Below are 22003 nucleotides of genomic sequence, written 5' to 3'. Positions count from 1 at the left end.
TGAACTTTGCTTATTTGCTTACTGGCTTGTATCTAACTCTCTGAAGGTACCCTCTCTCTAAAGGTAGTTCAGTGGTTCCCAACCTTTTTTGCTTACTGTACCACCAACTGAATTTTGCTCTGCCCGGAGTACCCCTGAAGTACCCCCTCAAGTGCCTAGTTGGGAACCACTGCTCTTTTTTATTTTTATTTTTTCACCTTTATTTAAACAGGTAGGCTAGTTGAGAACAAGTTCTCATTTACAACAGTAACCTGGCCAAGGTTAAAGCAAGCAGTGCGACATAAACAACACAGAGTTACACATGGAATAACAAATATACAGTCAATAATACAATAGAAAAAGTCTATATACAGTGTGTATAAATGAGGTAGGATAAGGGAGGTAAGGCAATGAATAGGCCATAGTGGCTAAATAATTACAATATAGCAATTAAACACTGGAGTGATAAATGTGCAGAAGATGGGTGTGCAAGTAGAGATACTGGGGTGCAAAGGAGCAAAATCAAATAAATAACAGTATGGGGATGAGGTAGTTGGATGGGCTATTTACAGATGGGCTACATACAGGTGCAGTGATCTGTGAGCTGCTCTGACAGTTGGTGCATAAAGCTAGTGAGGGAGATATGAGTCTCCAGCTTCAGTGATTTTTGCAGTTTGTTCCAGTCATTGGCAGCAGATAACTGGAAGGAAAGGCGGCCAAAGGATGAATTGGCTATGGGGGTGACCAGTGAAATATACCTGGTGGAGCGCGTGCTACGTGTGGGTGCTGCTATGGTGACCAGTGAGCTGAGATAAGGCGGGGGTTTACCTAGCAAAGACTTATACATGACCTGGAGCCAGTAGGTTTGGCGACAAATAAGTAGCGAGGACCAGCCAACGAGAGCATACAGGTCACAGTGATGGGTAGTACATGGGGCTATGGTGACAAAACGGATGGTACTGTGATAGACTGCATCCAGTTTGCTGAGTAGAGTGTTGGAGGCTATTTTGTAAATGACATTGCCGAAGTCAAGGATCGGTAGGATAGTCAGTTTTACGAAGATATGTTTGGCAGCATGAGTGAAGGATGCTTTGCTGTGAAATAGGAAGCTGATTCTAGATTTAATTTTGGACTGGAGATGCTTAATGTGAGTCTGGAAGGAGAGTTTACAGTCTAACCAGACACCTAAGTATTTGTAGTTGTCCACATATTTTAAGTCAGAACTGTCCAGAGTAGTGATAATGGACGGGCAGGTGGGTGCGGGCAGCGATCGGTTGAAGAGCATGCATTTTGTTTTACTTGCATTTAAGAGCAGTTGGCGGCCACAGAAGGAGAGTTGTATGGCGTTGAAGCTCGTTTGGAGATTTGTTAACACAGTGTCCAAAGAAAGGCCAGATGTATACAGAATGGTGTCGTCTGCATAGCAGGTGGATCAAAGAATCACCCGCAGCAAGAGTGACATCATTGACATATACAGAGAAAAGAGTCGGCCCGAGAATTGAACCCTGTGGCACCCCCATAGAGACTTCCAGAGGTCCGGACAACAGGCCCTCCGATTTGACACACTGAACTCTATCTGAGAAGTAGTTGGTGAACCAGACGAGGCAGTCATTAGAGAAACCAAGGCTGTTGAGTCTGCCGATAAGAATGTGGTGATTGACAAGAGTCAAAAGCCTTGGCTAGGTCGATGAACACAGCTGCACAGTATTGTCTCTTATCAATGGTGGTTATAATATTGTTTAGGACCTTGAGCGTGGCTGAGGTGCACCCATGACCAGCTCGGAAACCGGATTGCATAGCGTATAAGGTACGGTGGGATTCTAAATGGTCAGTGATCTGTTTGTTCACTTGGCTCTCAAAGACTTTAGAAAGGCAGGGCAGGATGGTTATTGGTCTGTAACAGTTTGGGTCTAAAGTGAAGAGGGGGAGGAATCTCAGACGATATGAAAGAGAGGTTGAACAGACTAGTAATAGGGGTTGCAACAATGGCGGCAGATCATTTCAGGAAGAGATGGTCCAGATTGTCTAGCCCAGCTGATTTGTAGGGATCCAGATTTCGCAGCTCTCACAAAACATCAACTGTCTGGATTTGGGTGAAGGAGAAGCAGGGGGGCTTGGGCCAGTTGCTGCAGGTGGTGCAGAGCTGTTGGCCGGGGTTGGGGTAGCCAGGTGGAAAGCATGGCCAGCCGTAGAGAAATGCTTATTGAAATTCTCGATTATTGTGGATTTATCGGTGGTAACAGTGTTTCCAAGTCTCAGTGCAGTGGGCAGCTGGGAGGAGGTGCTCTTATTCCCCATTGACTTTACAGAGTCCCAAAAGTTTTTGGAATTAGTGCTGCAGGATGCAAATTTCAGTTTGAAAAAGCTAGCCTTTGCTGTCCTAACTGACTGTGTATATTGGTTCTCCTGACTTCCCTGAAAATGTGCATATCGCGGGGACTATGAGGAGCAACCAGACACTGCACTTGACACATTTATGAAATTGCTTATTCCAGTTACTAATAAGCATTCACCCATTATGAAAATGACTGTAAAAACTGTTACATTCCCTTGGATTGATGTGGAATTGAAAAATTGTATATTTGAGAGGGATGAGGCAAAAGGAATGGCAAATAAGTCTGGCTGCACAAATGTACCGCAAATTAAGAAAACGTGACTAAACTGAATAAAACGAAGAAGAAACTACACTATGAAACAAATATAAATTACAAAGAATGATAGTAAAAAGCTTTGGAGCATCTTAAATGAAATTTTTGGGCAAAAAGGCAAACTCATTGAATGAGATGGCTCATTCATCACAAAACCTATTGATATGGCCAATTACTTTAATGATTTTTTTCATTGGCAAGATTAGCAAACAGGCATGACATCCAGCAACAAATGCTGACACTACACATCCAAGTATAACTGATCAAATTATGAAAGACAAGCATTGTAATTTTGAATTCTGTAAAGTGAGTGGAAGAAGTGATTCTTTTTTTGGTCTATCAACAATGACAAGCCACCGGGGTCTGACAACTTGGATGGAAAATTACTGAGGATAATAGCGGATGATATTGCTACTCCTATTTGCCATAATCAATCTAAGCCTACTAGAAGGTGTGTGCCCTCAGGCCTGGAGGGAAGCAAAAACAGTTCCGCTACCCAAGAATATTAAAGCCCCTTTTACTGGCTCAAATAGCCAACCAATCAGCCTGTTACCATCCCTTAGTAAACTTTGTGGAAAAAATGTGTTTATAAATGTGTTTATAAAATGATACCCTCATTCAATGAATCAGGGATCAAATTGATACGTATCTAGTTAGCTATAGTTAACTAGCGAGATAACTGTCAGTTAGTCTGTTGTCTGTCATTATTTTATACCTGCTGCTGAAATGTAGTGCTCTCTCTCCTCTGGCAATGCCCACACCTACAGACACACACGCAACACACACAGACACGCACTGAAGGATCATTCTGATAATGGCTGACGTAGATTTTTAAGTGATTGTTAATATTTATATTATCATGAATTACATTAACAAACTCATTAAACTCATTTCCATAACCTTACAAACCCTAATTTGACATTTTGGAACAGCGCATCATGCGCATTCAGGCTGGAACATTTTCAATGTGTGCAATCTTGAACAGCCTACTGTCACTCATAGATTCACAGACTAGCGGCAAATAAAGTAGATGCAGTAGATGCAGAAGGCCGACATAAGTGGTTGCAATGGATTGAGCTGCAGCCCAAATAAAAAAAACTTGATATCTCTAGTTTAAACTGACGGATTTTGATGGGGATTTTAAAAAATTATGTTAGTTAGATTCACGGTCAATAGACTCAAGATTTCTTAAGTAACCTTCTGTCTTCTGTAACCATATCATACTAAACGTAACATATCATACTAATTTGAGACCAGGCTGTGCGTTTGTGTACTGCTTCATCCCGGATTTACATTTACTATGTTACATCTGGTCTGAGACCAGGCTGTGCGTTTGTGTACTACATCATCGCATCTGCGCGACAGGACTCCCTTTGCAGGGGACAGTAACAAGCCGAAGAAGCGGTGGACACACTGATACGATGGATTTCAATCTCAAAAAGCTTACTTCTGATGCAGGAGTCTTCTTCACCCGTGCAGTCCAGGTATTTAGTGAATGTGTTATGTGAAATCCTATGAATGCGAGGTGCGTAGTCTGTAATTATTTTATTCCGAGGCGGATTGTAAGGGTCGTCTTTCTCATATAACGCTGCAAACACCAAATATAAACGGTTACTTCAAAAATATTTAAGAATAGGGAATGTTTTTCGTTTAGGTTTTTCTCACCGTTAACGTCATTGTAAGCCGATAATTCTGGTTAAGCCCTTCATTATTTATGTCTGTTTTCGACCGTAGCGCCGAGGGGTGCATGTGACGGTCACCAGGATACAGGGCGGCGACTCCTCTAACCGCTACTTTACACTCCTGTCAGAGAATTGTAGGGCTAGGCTACTAGACCTGTCTGCTATACATTTCTATGCATCATGCCACTGGTTGTCATTGCAGTCCTCACTGAAAAAAGGCGACATTTTTGTATTATGCTGTATTGCGTGAGGACTAATAATGGTGTGTGTAGCAGCCTATGTCTTATTCCTCAGTCATTGGTCGTATTCTAATCATAGGATTGACCTGTTTCCCTGTCAGCCGGCAGGTACAGTAGTTTAGCGATTTGAGAGGCGAGCCCGGAGGGTTGCCAGTTTGAATCCCAGGACCGAAGGGAAAAATCTGTTGGGAAGTGAGCTGGCAACCAGAGGGTTGCTGGTATCAAATCATAGATGCCATTGCCTGCAATTGTGCCCTTGACCAAGGCATTTAACCCCCCCCCCCCCCCCTCCCCACACAACAACAGCCCCCCTCTCCAAAACCTGTATGAGTGTGTGTGCATTCGGCAATTATTCAGACCCTTTCCCTTTTTCCACATTTTGTTACATTACAGCCTTATTCTAAATGGATTTCCCTCACCAATCTACACATAGTACCACATAATGACAAAGCAAAACATTGTTTTTTGTTGTTGCAAATTTATTAAAAAGAACACAGAAATACCTTATTTACGTAAGTATTCAGACCCTTTGCTATGAGACTCGAAATTGAGCTCAGCTGCATCCTGTTTCCATTGATCATCCTTGAGATGTTTCTACAACTTGATTGGAGTCCAACCACCTGTGGTAAATTCAATTGATTGGACATGATTTGAAAAGGCACACACCTGTCTATAAAAGGTCCCACAGTTGACAGGGCGTCTCAGAGCAAAAACCAAGTCATGAGTGAGAAGGAACTGTCTGTAGAGCTCCGAGACAGGATTATGTCAAGGCACAGCTCTGGGGAAGGGTACCAAAACATTTATGCAGCATTGAAGGTCCCCAAGAACACAGTGACCTCCATCATTCTTAAATGGTAGAAGTTTGGAACCACCAAGACTCTTCCTAGAGCTGGCCGCCCGGCCAAAACTGAGCAATCGGAGGGGAGAAGGGTGACCAAGAACCTGATAGTCACTCTGATAAAGCTCCAGAGTTCCTCTGCGGAGATGGGAGAACCTTCCAGAAGGACAACCATCTGTGCAGTACTCCACCAATCAGGTCTTTTATGGTAGACTGAAACCACTCCTCAGTAAAAGGCACATGACCGCCCGCTTGGAGTTTGCCAAAAGCCTTTTGGCACCTAAAGGACTAAGACAATGAGAAATAAGATTCTCTGATCTGATAAAACCAAGATTGAACTCTTTGGTCTGAATGCCAAGTGTCACATCTGGAGAACCTGGCACCATCTCTACGGTGAAGTGTGGTGGTGGCAGCATCATGCTGTGGAGATGTTTTTCAGCGGCAGGGACTGGGAGACTAGTCAGGATCGAGGGAAAGATAAAAGGATTAAAGTACAGAAAGATCCTTGATGAAAACTTGCTTCAGAGCGCTCAGGACCTCAGACTGGGGCAACGGTTCACCTTCCAACAGGACAAAGACCCTAAGCACACAGCCAAGACAATGAAGGAGTGGATTTGGGACAAGTCTCAATGTCCTTGAGTGGCCTAGCCAGAGCCCAGACTTGAACCCGATCAAACATCTCTGGAGAGACCTGAAAATAGCTGTGCAGCGACTCTCCCCATCCAACAGCTTGAGAGGATCTGCAGAAAAGAATGGGAGAAACTCCCCCAAAAACAGGTGTGCCAAGCTTGTAGCGTTATACTCAAGGCTGTAATCGCTGCCAAAGGTACTGAGTAAAGAGTCTGAATACTTATGTAAATGTGATATATATTTTTTTTTATCCATTTGCCAAATTTCTAAAAACATGTTTTTGCTTTGTCATTATGGGGTATTGTGTGTAGAATGATGAGGAAAAGCAACAATTTAATCCATTTTAGAGTACGGCTGTAACGTAACAAAATGTGGAAAAGTCAAGGTGTCTGAATACTTTCTGAATGCACTGTATATATACTGAGTGGACAAAACATTAAGGATGCCTGCTCTTTCCATGACATAGACTGACCATGTGAAATCAATGATCCCTTATTGATGTCAATTGTTAAATCCACTTCAATCAGTCTATATGAAGGGGAGGAGACGGGTTAAAAAAACATTTTTTTTAGGCTTGAACGTTGTTCACGCTCAACAGTTTCCCATGTGTGTGCCAGCATCCCTGTGTGGAATGTTTTCAGAACATTACCTTGTTTAGTCCATGCCCTAACGAATTGAAGCTGTTCTGGGGGCAAAATGGGGGGGGGTGTTCTTAATGTTTAGTACACTGTGTATGTGTGTCTTTCAGAGGGGTTGGGTTAAGTCAAATTTCAATTGGACCTTGTGTGCAATTGACCATTAAACCGATCCCACTGTGTAGCTCAGTTGGTAGAGCATGGCAGTTGCAGCGCCAGGGTTGTGAGTTAGATTCTAAAAAAGTTTTTAAAAATGTCTGTGTTAAATGACAAAAATAAAAAAAATACACTGCTCAAAAAAATAAAGGGAACACTTAAACAACACAATGTAACTCCAAGTCAATCACACTTCTATGAAATCAAACTGTCCACTTAGGAAGCAACACTGATTGACAATAAATTTCACATGCTGTTGTGCAAATGGAATAGACAAAAGGTGGAAATTATAGGCAATTAGCAAGACACCCCCAAAAAAGGAGTGATTCTGCAGGTGGTGACCACAGACCACTTCTCAGTTCCTATGCTTCCTGGCTGATGTTTTGGTCACTTTTGAATGCTGGCGGTGCTCTCACTCTAGTGGTAGCATGAGACGGAGTCTACAACCCACACAAGTGGCTCAGGTAGTGCAGTTCATCCAGGATGGCACATCAATGCGAGCTGTGGCAAAAAGGTTTGCTGTGTCTGTCAGCGTAGTGTCCAGAGCATGGAGGCGCTACCAGGAGACAGGCCAGTACATCAGGAGACGTGGAGGAGGCCGTAGGAGGGCAACAACCCAGCAGCAGGACCGCTACCTCCGTCTTTGTGCAAGGAGGTGCACTGCCAGAGCCCTGCAAAATGACCTCCAGCAGGCCACAAATGTGCATGTGTCAGCATATGGTCTCACAAGGGGTCTGAGGATCTCATCTCGGTACCTAATGGCAGTCAGGCTACCTCTGGCGAGCACATGGAGGGCTGTGCGGCCCCACAAAGAAATGCCACCCCACACCATGACTGACCCACCGCCAAACCGGTCATGCTGGAGGATGTTGCAGGCAGCAGAACGTTCTCCACGGCGTCTCCAGACTCTGTCACGTCTGTCACATGTGCTCAGTGTGAACCTGCTTTCATCTGTGAAGAGCACAGGGCGCCAGTGGCGAATTTGCCAATCTTGGTGTTCTCTGGCAAATGCCAAACGTCCTGCACGGTGCTGGGCTGTAAGCACAACCCCCACCTGTGGACGTCGGGCCCTCATACCACCCTCATGGAGTCTGTTTCTGACCGTTTGAGCAGACACATGCACATTTGTGGCCTGCTGGAGGTCATTTTGCAGGGCTCTGGCAGTGCACCTCCTGGCACAAAGGCGGAGGTAGCGGTCCTGCTGCTGGGTTGTTGCCCTCCTACGGCCTCCTCCACGTCTCCTGATGTACTGGCCTGTCTCCTGGTACCGCCTCCATGCTCTGGACACTACGCTGACAGACACAGCAAACCTTTTTGCCACAGCTCGCATTGATGTGCCATCCTGGATGAACTGCACTACCTGAGCCACTTGTGTGGGTTGTAGACTCCGTCTCATGCTACCACTAGAGTGAGAGCACCGCCAGCATTCAAAAGTGACCAAAACATCAGCCAGGAAGCATAGGAACTGAGAAGTTGTCTGTGGTCACCACCTGCAGAATCACTCCTTTTTTGGGGGTGTCTTGCTAATTGCCTATAATTTCCACCTTTTGTCTATTCCATTTGCACAACAGCATGTGAAATTTATTGTCAATCAGTGTTGCTTCCTAATTGGACAGTTTGATTTCACAGAAGTGTGATTGACTTGGAGTTACATTGTGTTGTTTAAGTGTTCCCTTTATTTTTTTGAGCAGTGTATATTATCATTAGGCCTATCCACAACGGGACTAGTATGCTACCACTCTCAGTACTTTTTCAACTTGGAGTGGTATAAAATAGGCCTATTTGGAATTGAGTGTTTCTCTGGCTTCTAGAATTGGATGTTTTCACAGGGCTTACATGGCTGCCAATGGATTGAATAGCCTGCAATGTAGGCCTTTAATGGTCAAACAAGTCCACACTGTACAGGTTTTGGTAAAGCAAGTGAACAATACAGCATCATGTGACCGTATACCACGAGTATGAGAACATTTATTTTTACTGCTCTAATTACATTGGTAACCAGTTTATAATAGCAATAAGGCACATCAGGTTTGTGGTATATGGCCAATATACCACGCTAAGAACTGTATCCAGGTACTCTTAGCCGTGGTATATTAGCCATATATCACCCTCCCCCCCCATGCCTGATTGCTTAAATATTATACCCCCCCCCAAAAAATGCTAACCTCCCTGTTATTGTAATGGTGGTATGATATTTCTGCTTCTGTAACTTTCTCACTTATCATTATCCAAGATTCACTCAGGATTATCCGTAGTCATGGTAGCATCCACATTAATGTAGAAGTGTTTAGAAACATTATATTCTTATTTACAGTAAAAGTGACTCCAAAATAACACAATACATTATTTACCATTAAGTTCTGTTGGACACAAAATAATCTGTAACGCAACCAAAACAAACAGCAAATGCATCCAACAAGTTTGTAGAGTCACAAGCTTGATGTAATCTTTGCATGCTAGGAATATGGGACTAAATACTAAACTTTGGACTACTTTAATACACAAGTGAATTGGTCCCAAAACTTTTTGTCCCCTGAAATGAAGGGACTATGTACAAAAAGGGCTGTAATTTCTAAACGTTTTGCACGATATGGATGAAAAAACCCTCAAATTAAAGCTGACAGTCTGTACTTCATAGTCATTGTATCATTCACATCCAAAGTGCTGGAGTACAGAGCCAAAACAACAATATGTCACTATCACAATACTTTTAGAGCTCACTTTAGATGGCTAGTAGTAGTATCAGCTTTTTACTGTGTGAAATGCTAGGGGCAGGATTTCTCCACGAATCAGTAACTGTGATTCAACCTAAAGTGCAGGGTCACTCGAGAGGAAACAGATGTTTCGCTCCCACCAGTCACCTCTGTTGACGACCACATGTGATCCAAGAACAGGAAAATATGGCCAAATATTACCATTCCGTTAGAATGGTAATCACTGAAGCATTTCCCTAGTTTTCTAATGGTTTGGATTTGGGTTACCAGTAACAGTCATTGTAACAGCCCTTTTATGCCATCTCCAGCTCCTGTCTTCACATGCTAAAAATCCCCCTGTGAGAAATAAACCTGAGCGCACCAATGCATAGAAAGAAAGTCTGATGTAGTCCTACTGTGCTGTGAGACTAGCTCTGTGGCTGATGTAGTCCTACTGTGCTGTGAGACTAGCTCTGTGGTTGATGTAGTCCTACTGTGCTGTGAGACTAGCTCTGTGGCTGATGTAGTTCTACTGTGCTGTGAGACTAGCTCTGTGGCTGATGTAGTCCTACTGTGCTGTGAGACAAGCTCTGTGGCTGATGTAGTCCTACTGTGCTGTGAGACTAGCTCTGTGGCTGATGGCAAACCACATTATGCACTTAGTAGCCAGTATCCCAAAAGATAAAGATTTTGAAATGGCTTGATATTGTCAGCACATTATTAGGGATGTGGTTGTAGTACTTTTTAGGAGTAGATATGGCATGTATTTCAATGTACTGCGTATGAAATGGGTTAGCTGTTATATTCACGCCAGATAAGGTGGTATTTCAAGCAAAGCTACTTTTATTATAGCCTTATGATAGGCTTCTTTTTCTTGTTGCCATTTTGCAGTGGAGCAGAAGTGAAAGTCTTCAAGTGATTGGTTAATCATGAGTCATAATGAGGGAGCTCAAGACGTCTTGTGATGCCAGATGGAATGAGGGAGCTCAAGACGTCTTGTGATGCCAGATGGAATGAGGGAGCTCAAGACGTCTTGTGATGCCAGATGGAATGAGGGAGCTCAAGACGTCTTGTGATGCCAGATGGAATGAGGGAGCTCAAGACGTCTTGTGATGCCAGATGGAATGAGGGAGCTCAAGACGTCTTGTGATGCCAGATGGAATGAGGGAGCTCAAGACGTCTTGTGATGCCGGATGGGCTACCAGTGTGGCTGCTGCACAATTATACAGCAGTCACTCGGGGAGCTTCTGCGCTCAGCTATCCTCACAGTTCTCTCTCTGTCTGTCTGTTCCGCTCCTCCCTCCCTCCACCCACACAGACACGACGTGGTGGTTGAGCTTAGGTTCATTTGGTTGCTTAGCTTTGTGTTGTAGTTCGAGAGGTTAGGCTTAGAAGGCCTTAGCAGTCACAAGCTGCTCAAAATGGGCCATTCACGGAAACATTTCAGAGCCAGACAGAACCGTTTCGGCTGGTTACAATTTGCCCAGCTGCCACTGACTTACAGAACAATGTTGTTTTTTGCCAGTCATAACGTATGCTGTCTTAGCCTACATTATTTAGGTGTATGTTTTTGTCAGTAATTATGATTTATTCCTTTTTGTCTCCAAGTTCACAGAAGAGAAGTTGGGCTCTGCGGAGAAGACTGAGCTCGATGCCCACTTGGAGAATCTGATCGCCCGGGCCGACTGCACCAAGAACTGGACTGAGAAGATCTTCAGGCAAACAGAGGTCTTGTTGCAGCCCAATCCAAGTAAGACCCAGTCCTAAAGCAACCTATAGCTGGGTCTTAGACCTGTTTGTGCTGTCCGGTCAACTCCCATGGTCATTGCCAATGCCAAACAAGACAGCACAAACAGATCTGCGACCAGGCTGAAAGGAGCCTTCATGGTGATGCCGTTCTGTTTGTGTTTTGGGTTCTGAGCCCTAGCTAGTGTTTTTCTCTGTTTGTGTTTTGGGTTCTGAGCCCTAGCTAGCGTTTTTCTCTGGCTGTGTTTTGGGTTCTGAGCCCTAGCTAGCGTTTTTCTCTGGCTGTGTTTTGGGTTCTGAGCCCTAGCTAGCGTTTTTCTCTGGCTGTGTTTTGGGTTCTGAGCCCTAGCTAGCGTTTTTCTCTGGCTGTGTTTTGGGTTCTGAGCCCTAGCTAGCGTTTTTCTCTGGCTGTGTTTTGGGTTCTGAGCCCTAGCTAGCGTTTTTCTCTGTTTTGTGTTTTGGGTTCTGAGCCCTAGCTAGCGTTTTTCTCTGGCTGTGTTTTAGGTTCTGAGCCCTAGCTAGCGTTTTTCTCTGGCTGTGTTTTGCCGACATGCATATGTCCAAATAAGTACTATTGAAGTATACAGTACATTGTGGCATTGGTCCCTTTGAGAGAAAGAAAACTAGTATGTTAGAAAACTAATCATTGACTTTCTGACCCTCCATGCTACAGTTGACCACACTGGTAAGTCTGTCTCCACTCTCAGTATGTAGTAGCAATAGTAGTAGTAGTAGTAGTAGTAGCAGCAGCAGTAGTAGTCGTAGTAGCAGCGTACTTGAGGCTCCCAACCCCCATAAGACTTCCTATGGGGGTCAGTTGGAATGTGTGGAATGATTTCATTTTGGACCTAAACCCTTAACATACTGCACCCCTTCAGGGATCACAGATCTGAAGGAGCTGGATAGGTCAATGCCATGGTCTACTTTATCATATGGTTTACAACTTTTGCTTAGTCCTTTAGCATCTTTGAACTGTGAAGAGCAAGGGGCTAGGTGCTGAAATAGGACGAGGCCCTTGTACTCACATGATTGCCTATGATGGCTGGTTATAGATAGCTAATAACTCCAATTGGTCCTTCTTTCTCTGCAAAATGTCACTCCGTAAGGGACTTTCATTCTTACGGTGACTTTCCATGCAAGGCCAAGTCCAAGGCCTGTTTGGTTGCTCTGACTTGAGATATGCATACACAAGGGAAACTTCAGCATAAATAGTGTCATTGATGTCAAATTCAATTGAGGTGTTGCACGAAAGTTAGTTGTGGACAGATTAAACTGGAAGTTACAACTTTTTACAATAATTTTACTTCTGGGTAACCAAGATTAGTTGAAGAGACTTGTGTGCACTTCTCAAATCAGATTTGGGACGGTAATGATTTAGGCAAGGTAAACTGGGGTAGGAGGGCTAATTGTGTTTAGTGCCCATCTGTGCAGAGGAGGAGGGACCCAAATGGCACACTATTTCCTACGATGTGCACTACTTTTTACCAGAGTCCTACAGTAGACACAGTGTACAAAACATTAGGAACACCTTCCTAATATTGAGTTGCCCTCAGAACAGCCTCAATTCGTCAGGGCATGGACTCTACAAGGTGTCAAAAGCATTCCACAGGGATGCTGGCCCATGTTAACTCCATGTTAACTCCAATGCTTCCCACAGTTGTGTCAAATTGGCTGGATTCTTGATACACACAGGAAACTGTTGCGAGAGTGAATCCCAGCAGCATTGCAGCTCTTGACACACTCAAACCGGTGCGCCTGGTGTAACAGTATAACTTTAAACCGTCCCCTCGCCCCGACACGGGCGCGAACCAGGACCCTCTGCACACATCAACAACTGTCGCCCACGAAGCATCGTTACCCATCGCTCCACAAAGGCCACGGCCCTTGCAGAGCAAGGTGCAACACTACTTCTAGGTTTCAGAGCAAGTGACGTAACTGATTGAAACGCTAGTAGCGCGTACCCGCTAACTAGCTAGCCATTTCACATCCGTTACACTGGCACCTACTACCATTACCCCATTCAAAGGTACTTAGATATTTTGTCTTGCCCATTAACCCTCTGAATGGCAGAAATACAAAATACATGTCTCAATTGTCTCAAGGCTTAAAAATGGATTTAACAAGTGACATCAATAAGGGATCATAGCTTTCACCTGGATTGATCTGGTCAGTCCATGTCATGGAAGAGCAGGTGTTTCTAATGTTTTGTACAGTCAGTGTATAGAGAATAGGGTGCCATTTGGGACAAATCTGTGAAGGAACCACCAACCTCTCCCCTACCCTCATTCTCATCAAGAAGCACATACACAAAGGAGTGTGTGTCATCGTGTGTGTGTACTTGTTGATGTGCTTTTCCCGTTGTGTGTGTATGTATGTATATCTTGTAAAAGTGTTTGGAGGGGGTAAAAAATAAGCCTTTGTTTATCTGCTAAATGTTGTGTGTAGAAAGCTGGATAGGTTCCAGAGAGAACTGCCACCTCCTCCATTTCACTCCCATGCTGTGTCTTCTTCTGTAGTGCATTGATCAATGTTGCCTTTCACTTTCCAACAACAAGCAGTATAACATTGTAGATAGGAGTTGTCAACTGTTAAGTCTTGTTATTCATTGTCTGTCCATATGTACGTTATTACGTTTATAATCAATAACTCGTACATTTCGGAATTGTTATTGCTCAGTAGAGTTGTTTTGGTGTATGGTTTTAAAACTCACTGCTTTGAAAATGGAAGAGACATTTAGGTAATTTCATTGTACCTGAAGGACTTTTCTCTAGTGATAAATGATGTAGGCTAATTAATGAATGCCTCTGTTGAAAGGGCATAGATAAAGACTGAGAAGACAGGGGATTCAGGTTTTTCGAGGGGGTTGGGTTGAGGTGTCACATCATTATATTACTTGTGCTTTTTTGTACCTTGAAATTGGTATTTTTTTATTTATTGGGTTTTTGGCACAAAGGAAAAGCACTACATTTACTGATTGAGGTACCTAATTGCTGTCTGGTGTGAACTATCTTATTCTTTACTTTTACACAGGTGCGCGTATAGAGGAGTTTTTCTATGAGAAGTTAGATAAGAAGATCCCATCCAGGACAACCAATGGAGAGCTGCTGGGACAGTATATGCTGGATGCTGCTAAAGACTTTGGCCCAGGGACCCCATATGGTAGGTGGAACGTTTGACAGCCGCAGGAGGTGCCGTAACACTCTATTCTGCTATTTGTTCTGCAACACCCTCTTGTTTTTGAAAGTCATTGTTCCTGAACCTTAGTATTAATTGAAATCTTAATTGAAATCTACATAATGTATTGATGCCAATGTGTCTGGGTGGGCTGGCAATGCTGCCCACACTGTACCAGGTGCTCAGCTGTCTGTGTGTGGTTGGCACAGAAACAAACAACATGGCAGTACCCAGTGTTCTAAATGCCATCAGCCTCCATCAGCTGCCCAGGCCTCCATTTTATTCAGAACATAATGGCCGCGTTCCAGGCCGACTATATTGCAGTCGCTTGCCAGATCACATAACGCCTGAATAGGTGTTTAGTATATCAGATATCCTCATCTATGACATAGCAATCTGATGCCCAACTGCTATGTATGATGTGGACCATGGCCAAAGTGACTCAAGTTGTCCAGATGGGGATACCCAAGTCTATTAGAAAATGTGTTCAACCTGAATACGATATGAGCATTCTTGCAGTGAAGTGGAATCTCTTAATGGTTCTCTTTCTAGGCACATTTTTAAGGGATTTTCTCTCAACAATCTAAGTAATGGTTGGACACATTGTACTGTATGTTAGAGTAGGGTTTCTTAAACTCTGCTCTAGGCATGTGAAATGTGTTATGAGTTTACAATATACCGGTAATCACACACTATTTCTTAATTTGGGTCTTTGGAGGAGGAATTTGGTCACGGAAGGACGCTCATTTTGTAATTTGTCTCTTTAGCTGAAAAGGTTTAAGAACCCCTGACAGAGCATTGTGGGCCAGTATATTAATGATGATCTTTGGGTGCTGCAGCCCAGGAGTAATCCAACTTGAATGAAAAGGATGGCCAACACTCGCCAGTTATGATATAAATTCCCAATAAATGCAGCTTGCGACTGTTTTGTCTCCCATAGACTGTGAGCCAGTGTGATAATGGATAGTTGTGTCTATAGACAGAGTTATAGCTCTGATGCTGACTTTGATTACCTAGGAAGCTGGCGGGATACCCACTCCTCTCACAACTAATCTGATCCTTTACACAGCGGTTTGATGATACCATGCCTCACAATTTAGCAGCTTGGCTTAGCACGCTGTGTGTGTGTGTGCGCGTGTGGTCCCAAGAAATTCCCTCCAGCGGCAGTTTCTTACTGAAAATCCCCAGTCTCTCAAAACGATTATATGTCCGTCTATCTATCCATCCATCCATCCATCCATCCATCCTTTATAACAGCAGTAAAGAGTGGTTAATGCAATGAAGCATGGAGAGATGCTGAGTTGAGGGGGATGAGTTCTGACTTATAAATATCCTTAATCAAGTCACTAAGGGGGAGAGGGGAATGCAGAAGGTTTACACTCTGTCAGAACATGTTATTGTCAGACATCAGGTATCCTTTGGAAAGGAGAAGGGACACAGTCTGGTTTCAGTTGTTGGGTTGTAATTTCAAATACTTGCTACACCAGAAGTTAATGGTAGGAGTAATGTATATGGTGGGGTCAGTTAAGGTTGTATATGAGCCAGGGGCTTGGAATGTTACTGAGTAAGGGAAAGGCAATCAGATGGTTGCGGTCACTGATAAGGGTGGATAGCTGTGGATTAGTGAGGAATGGGGGCCGAGGTCAGGTCACATTAAGGGAGAAGGAACAATTTATTACTACTTCCTGCCTAGCAATAAAGATGTCATGTTTAGAGAAAAGGAGAAGACTTGTTCTTAAGTGGGGTATATATACTTGTGATGGTGGGATCATGTCTTTGTCTGTTCAGCTGTCTGACCCATTGGGTGAATAAACTTGGTTTGAGCTTGTCTTAGTTGTCCGGTAGTTTTTACTGTTTATTTAGAACCTAACAAGGGGGAGGGTTGATATAATGCATGGCTATAATGATTTATGTTTATACCATTGTTGAATACTTGTTTCTGATGGGCTTGAAGGGCATTCTAGAGTGTACATTATATCCCTATAACGTACAGTATATCAGCACGGTAGAATTCAATGGCTATTGTTCATTCTTACATGTTCTATGTTTGTGCTGCTTTTGAAAGCAAAAGTTTAATTGAAAACATTATTATTGGCATTGTTGAATTCGATTACTGTACTGGAAGGTTTTTTTCACTGGGAGTGGAGGGGACGGAGTCTCTGACCTGGCTCCCTCTCTCTATCTCTCTCTCTCGCTCCTCCTTCCACTGGGTCAATGGCCGGGCAGTTCTGATCTGATGAGTTGGGCTCAGTTTCATTCTAACTCCCTGGTAATTTAGGAAACTGAACGAATGTCATGGAATTCAATGTCCCGGTCCGGTATGTCCCTTTGTCTCCTGAATGGACTGGAACTAAAAAGGAATTGGCCATATTATTATTGCCCAGTCATGTATATTCACTGTCAACAACCTAATCATCCACTTCTGTCATCAACCTAATTGTGTGTGTGTGTGTGAGTGACAGGCAGTACCCTGATCACGGTGGGGGAGTACCAGAGTAGACTGGGCGGGGCGGAGAGGGAGTTCCTCCAGACCTCGGCTATCAACTTCCTCACTCCTCTCCGCAACTTCCTGGAGGGAGACTGGAGAACCATATCTGTGAGTATTCTGTGAAATCCTAAATCAATTCCTAGCCCCTCATGCCTAGCCTCTACCCCTTAGGCACTTTAAGCTGAAGATAAGTGTAAGTGTTCGCGGAGTTAAGAACGTACCTTAACCCTTCGCCTACAGTGGTCGTCCCTCGCGGAAATCTAATTAACATAATAAAAAAATCCCCATCAAAATCTGTCTGTTTAAGCTAGAGATATCTGTTATTTGCATGGACTGCATCTCAATCAACCGCATCTGCCGATATCGCCCTTCCGCATCTGCAGTGAAAGGTGACAGAGCTAGAGCGGTGTTTGTCAGACCATGAGACATCCCGAAAATTGGTCTTCTCACAAAATCGTATGTAGCGTCCGAACGGTTTGGGCTACACACTAATATGAACCAAGAGGAAAGCTGAGACACTCATGAACACGGTGGTGTTTTGCTTTAGGATGCTCACGAGACTCATCTGAGGGTCCCCGGTACCAGTTTTAAAAATGAATGGAAGTATATATGGAGATAGTTTAGTGCCTAAAATAAGGGGATAAATACATGTAAAAAAATATATAATTTTTTACTGATCTTTCTTATATCTCTCAGATATAGGACAGACACTTCAGAACAAACTTTCTTTAGATTTTTTGGGGGACAAAATCTGTTATTCAATGCATTTCTGTTGGCTAATAGCAGTAAGGGGTCTTAAAATTCAAAGTCAAATAGCTAAATAATCCTTGGTATGATCATCTTAAAACAATTCCATATGTTAGCAACCCCCCCATTCCATATGTTAGCCCACACCCCTGGCTTAGAGTCTAGATGGTTAAGCTCACGCCACAGCTAGCTTGAAATATTGAGGATGGACAGTGGCGTGTATTCATGGAAGCCAGGCTTCCCCAAATATTGGACCAATAAAAAATTATAATATATAAAATCATTTCGCTTTCGTCTCTGTGTTTTCATACTTTTCTGTCAATTCGCAAGGGGCTGAATCTCACCAGAGAAATCATACGAGCGAGAGAAAGTGCCCCTCTGTCTCAGTATGTGGAGCCCATGTATCTGTGCTGTCTGGAACAAAAGAGTATTACATGTTGCGGCCGTAGCATTTGATTGATTGATGCCAGCAAGCATTTCAAATCAAATCAGATTTTATTTGTCACGTGCATAATTCAACAGGTATTACACCTTACAGTGAAATGCTTACTTACAAGCCCTTAACCAACAATGCAGTTTAAAAAAAATACCCCCCAAAAAGTAAACGATAAGAATAGCAAATAATTAATGAGCAGCAGTAAATAACAATAGCGGGGCTATATACAAGGGGTACCTGTACAGAGTCAATGTGCGGGGGCACCGGTGTCGAGGTAATTGATGTAATATGTACATGTAGGCAGAGTTATTAAAGTGGCTGTACATAGACAATAACAGAGTAGTAGCAGCGTCGAAGAGGGGGGTGGGGGCGGCAATGCAAATAGTCTGGGTAGCCATTTGATTAGAGAGAACAGTCTATGACTGGGGTGGCTGGAGTCTCTGACAATTTTTAGGCCTTCCTCTGACACCGCCTGGTATCGAGGTCCTGGATGGCAGAAAGCTTGGCTCCGGTGATGTACTGGGCCGTACGCACTACTCTCTGTAGTGCCTTGCGGTCGGAGGTCGAGCAGTTGCCATACCAGGCAGTGATGCAACCCGTCAGGATGCTCTCGATGGTGCAGCTGTAAAACCTTTTGAGGATCTGAGGACCCATGCCAAATCCTTTGTCTCCTGAGGGGGAATAGGTTTTGTCGTGCCCTCTTCACGACTGTCTTGGTGTGCTTGGACCATGTTATTTTGTTGGTGATGTGGACGCCAAGGAACTTGAAGCTCTCAACCTGCTCCATTACAGCCCGTCGATGAGAATGGGGCCGTGCTCGGTTCTCCTTTTCCTGTAGTCCACAATCATCTCCTTTGTCTTTATCACGTTGAGGGTGATGTTGTCCTTGCACCACACGGCTAGGTCTCTGACCTCCTCCCTATAGGCTGTTTCATTGTTGTCGGTGATCAGACATACCACTGTTGTGTTATCGGCAAACTTAATGACGGTGTTGGAGTCGTGCCTGGCTGTGCAGTCATGAGTGAACAGGGAGTACAGGAGGGGACTGAGAACGCACCCCTGAGGGGCCCCCCGTGTTGTTACCTACCCTTACCACCTGGGGGTTGCAGAGGGAGGTGTTTAGTCCCAGGGTCCTTAGCTTAGTGATGACCTTTGAGGGCACTAAGGTGTTGAATGCTGAGCTGTAGTCAATGAATAGCATTCTCACATAGGTGTTCCTTTTGTCCAGGTGGAAAAGGGCAGTGTGGAGTGCAATAGAGATTGCATCATCTGTGGATCTGTTGGGGCGGTATGCAAATTGGAGTGGGTCTAGGGTTTCTGGGAGAATTGTGTTAATGTGAGCCATGACCAGCCTTTCAAAGCATTTCATGGCTACAGACGTGAGTGCTATGGATCGGTAGTCATTTAGGCAGGTGTGGTATACCGTGGGGTGTTGGGTTGAGCGTGCAGAGATTGACACAGAGACAGGGAGGCTTTAGTCCGAAAAACAACTTTACTTAAGACAGAAAATAAATATATCAAAGAAATAACTTAGGTTTTGCTTGGTCTTCCTTCTCTCTCTTAACTGGTGTCCGTCTCTCTCCCTTCTCTACCGCGGTGTGCCATCGTGCTCCTTTTATTTAGCCTCCACGGCTGGTTGGCACTTTCCTCTAATTACCTCCACTTAGCTGTCCGTGTCGGGGTGCCCAGCTCCCGTATTCCCAGCAGAGGGAGCCAACGTCGCCTCACGTACCTCCCCTCTATTACCATCCCTTGGGGTAGACCTCCTGGGATACCACACAGGTTACATGGTGTTCTTGGGCACAGGGATGGTGGTCTGCTTGAAACATGTTGGTATTACAGACTCAATCAGGGACATGTTGAAAATGTCAGTGAAGACACTTGCCAGTTGGACAGCGCATGCTCGGAGTACACGTCCTGGTAATCCGTCTGGCCCTGCGGCCTTGTGAATGTTGACCGGTTTCAAGGTCTTACTCACATCGGCTGCGGGGAGCGTGATCACACAGTCGTCCTGAACAGCTGATGCTCTCATGCATGTTTCAGTGTTACTTGCCCTGAAGCGAGCACAGAAGGGATTTAGCTCGTCTGGTAGGCTCTTGTCACTGGGCAGCTCTCGGCTGTGCTTCCCTTTGTATTCTGTAATAGTTTGCAAGCCCTGCCACATCCGACGAGCGTCAGAGCCGGTGTAGTACGATTCGATCTTAGTCCTGTATTGACGCTTTGCCTGTTTGATGGTTCGTCGGAGGGCATAGCGGGATTTCTTATTAGCTTCCGGGTTAGAGTCCTGCTCCTTGAAAGCGGCAGCTCTACCCTTTAGCTCAGTGCGAATATTGCCTGTTATCCATGGCTTCTGTTTGGGGTATGTACGTACAGTCACTGTGGGAACGATGTCATCGATGCACTTATTGATGAAGCCAGTGACTGATGTGGTGTACGCCTCAATGCCAGGGGAAGGATCCCAGAACATATTCCAGTCTGTGCTAGCAAAACAGTGTTATGTTGTAGCCTAGTAAGCTCACATTAACTAATGTTAGCTAGCTAGCTAACTTAGCTGGTTCATTGTTGCCCATACGAGGAAGTTAGGCTAGCAAGCATTCTATGAAAACAAAAACTAAAAGCGTATTGTATGACAGGGCCATATACTGTTTTGCCAACATGAAAGAGCGGAGGATGGCATTGGCGTTCAACTAGTCTACAGTTATTCTCTAAAACAACATTGGGAGGTGGCTTATGGTAGAGAAATGAAGATGTCTCAACTTGAGACATCTGTGTCATTGTGTTGTGACAAAACTGTACATTTTAGGGTGGCCTTTTATTGTCCCCAGCACAAGGTGCGCCTGTGTAATGACCATGCTGTTTAATCAGCTTCTTGATATGCCACACCTGTCAGGTGGATGGATTATCTTGGCAAAGGAGAAATCCTCACTAACAGGGATGTAACATTTGAGAGAAATAAGCTTTTTGTGCGTATGGAACATTTCTGGGATCTTTTATTTCAGCTCATAAAACATGGGACCAACACTTTACATGTTGCATTTATATTATTGTTCAGTGTAAATCAATAGTTGTTTAGTAAACTGTCAAACATTAACTTGCTTGACCATGCTGCAGGTCATATAACTATTTGCTTTGAGGTTTTCACGGGACAGATGTTGCTCTCGGCTTTGTGATGATACAAACGTATGTGTAGTTAAATTTATTCCGCCGCTGTTACTGTCTTTTTGTTGTGACGGCCTTAATGCACAGTACCAGTCAAAGGTTTGGACACACCTACTCATTCAAGGGTTTTTCTTAATTGTTTACTATTTTCTACATTGTAGAATAATAGTGTAGACATCAAAACTATGGAACAACACATATGTAATCATGTAGTAACCAACAAAGTGTCAAACAAATCAAAATATATTTGAGATTCTTCAAAGTAGCCAGCCTTTGCCTTGATGACAGCTTTGCACACTCTTGGCATTCTCTCAACCAGCTTTATGAGGTAGTCACCTGGAATGCATTTCAATTAACAGGTGTGCCTTGTTAAAAGTTAATTTGTGGAATTGCAGCACAAATTGCAGCACAAATAAATGTTCAAGTTCAAGTAACAGACACATCCCGACATGAACTGTTCGGAGGAGACAGCATAAATCAGGCCTTCATGGTCGAATTGCTGCAAAGAAACCACTACTAAAGGACTCCAATAATAAGAAGAGACTTGCTTGGGCCAAGAAACACGAGCAATGGACATTAGACCGGTGGAAATCTGTTCTTTGGTCTGATGAGTCCAAATTTGAGGTTGTTGGTTCCAACCGCCGTGTCTTTATGAGACGCAGAGTAAGTGAATGGATGATCTCTACATGTGTGGAGGAGGGGGTGTGATGATGTGGGGTTGCTTTGCTGGTGACACTGACACTGATTTATTTA

The 22003-nt window shown here is 44.0% G+C and overlaps 1 protein-coding gene across 1 annotated transcript in view; it reads left to right on the top strand.

Moving 5' to 3' along the window:
* Positions 1 to 4007: 4007 nt before the first annotated feature.
* The window catches only part of sh3glb2b (SH3-domain GRB2-like endophilin B2b), a 47681-nt gene continuing 29685 nt past the window's right edge, over positions 4008 to 22003 (top strand). Inside the window, exons 1-4 of the mRNA XM_038971175.1 lie at positions 4008 to 4111; positions 11109 to 11250; positions 14277 to 14405; positions 16883 to 17016. Coding sequence (XP_038827103.1) covers positions 4049 to 4111; positions 11109 to 11250; positions 14277 to 14405; positions 16883 to 17016 — 468 coding nt within the window. The 5' untranslated portion in view covers positions 4008 to 4048. The remainder of the gene's footprint in view (positions 4112 to 11108; positions 11251 to 14276; positions 14406 to 16882; positions 17017 to 22003) is intronic.

This window comes from Salvelinus namaycush, chromosome 31 (assembly GCF_016432855.1).
Source record: "Salvelinus namaycush isolate Seneca chromosome 31, SaNama_1.0, whole genome shotgun sequence".
In the NCBI taxonomy this organism is placed as follows: Eukaryota; Metazoa; Chordata; class Actinopteri; order Salmoniformes; family Salmonidae; genus Salvelinus; species Salvelinus namaycush.
The sequence above is the reverse complement of the archived record's forward strand: the minus strand, read 5'-3'. Positions and strand labels throughout refer to the sequence as shown.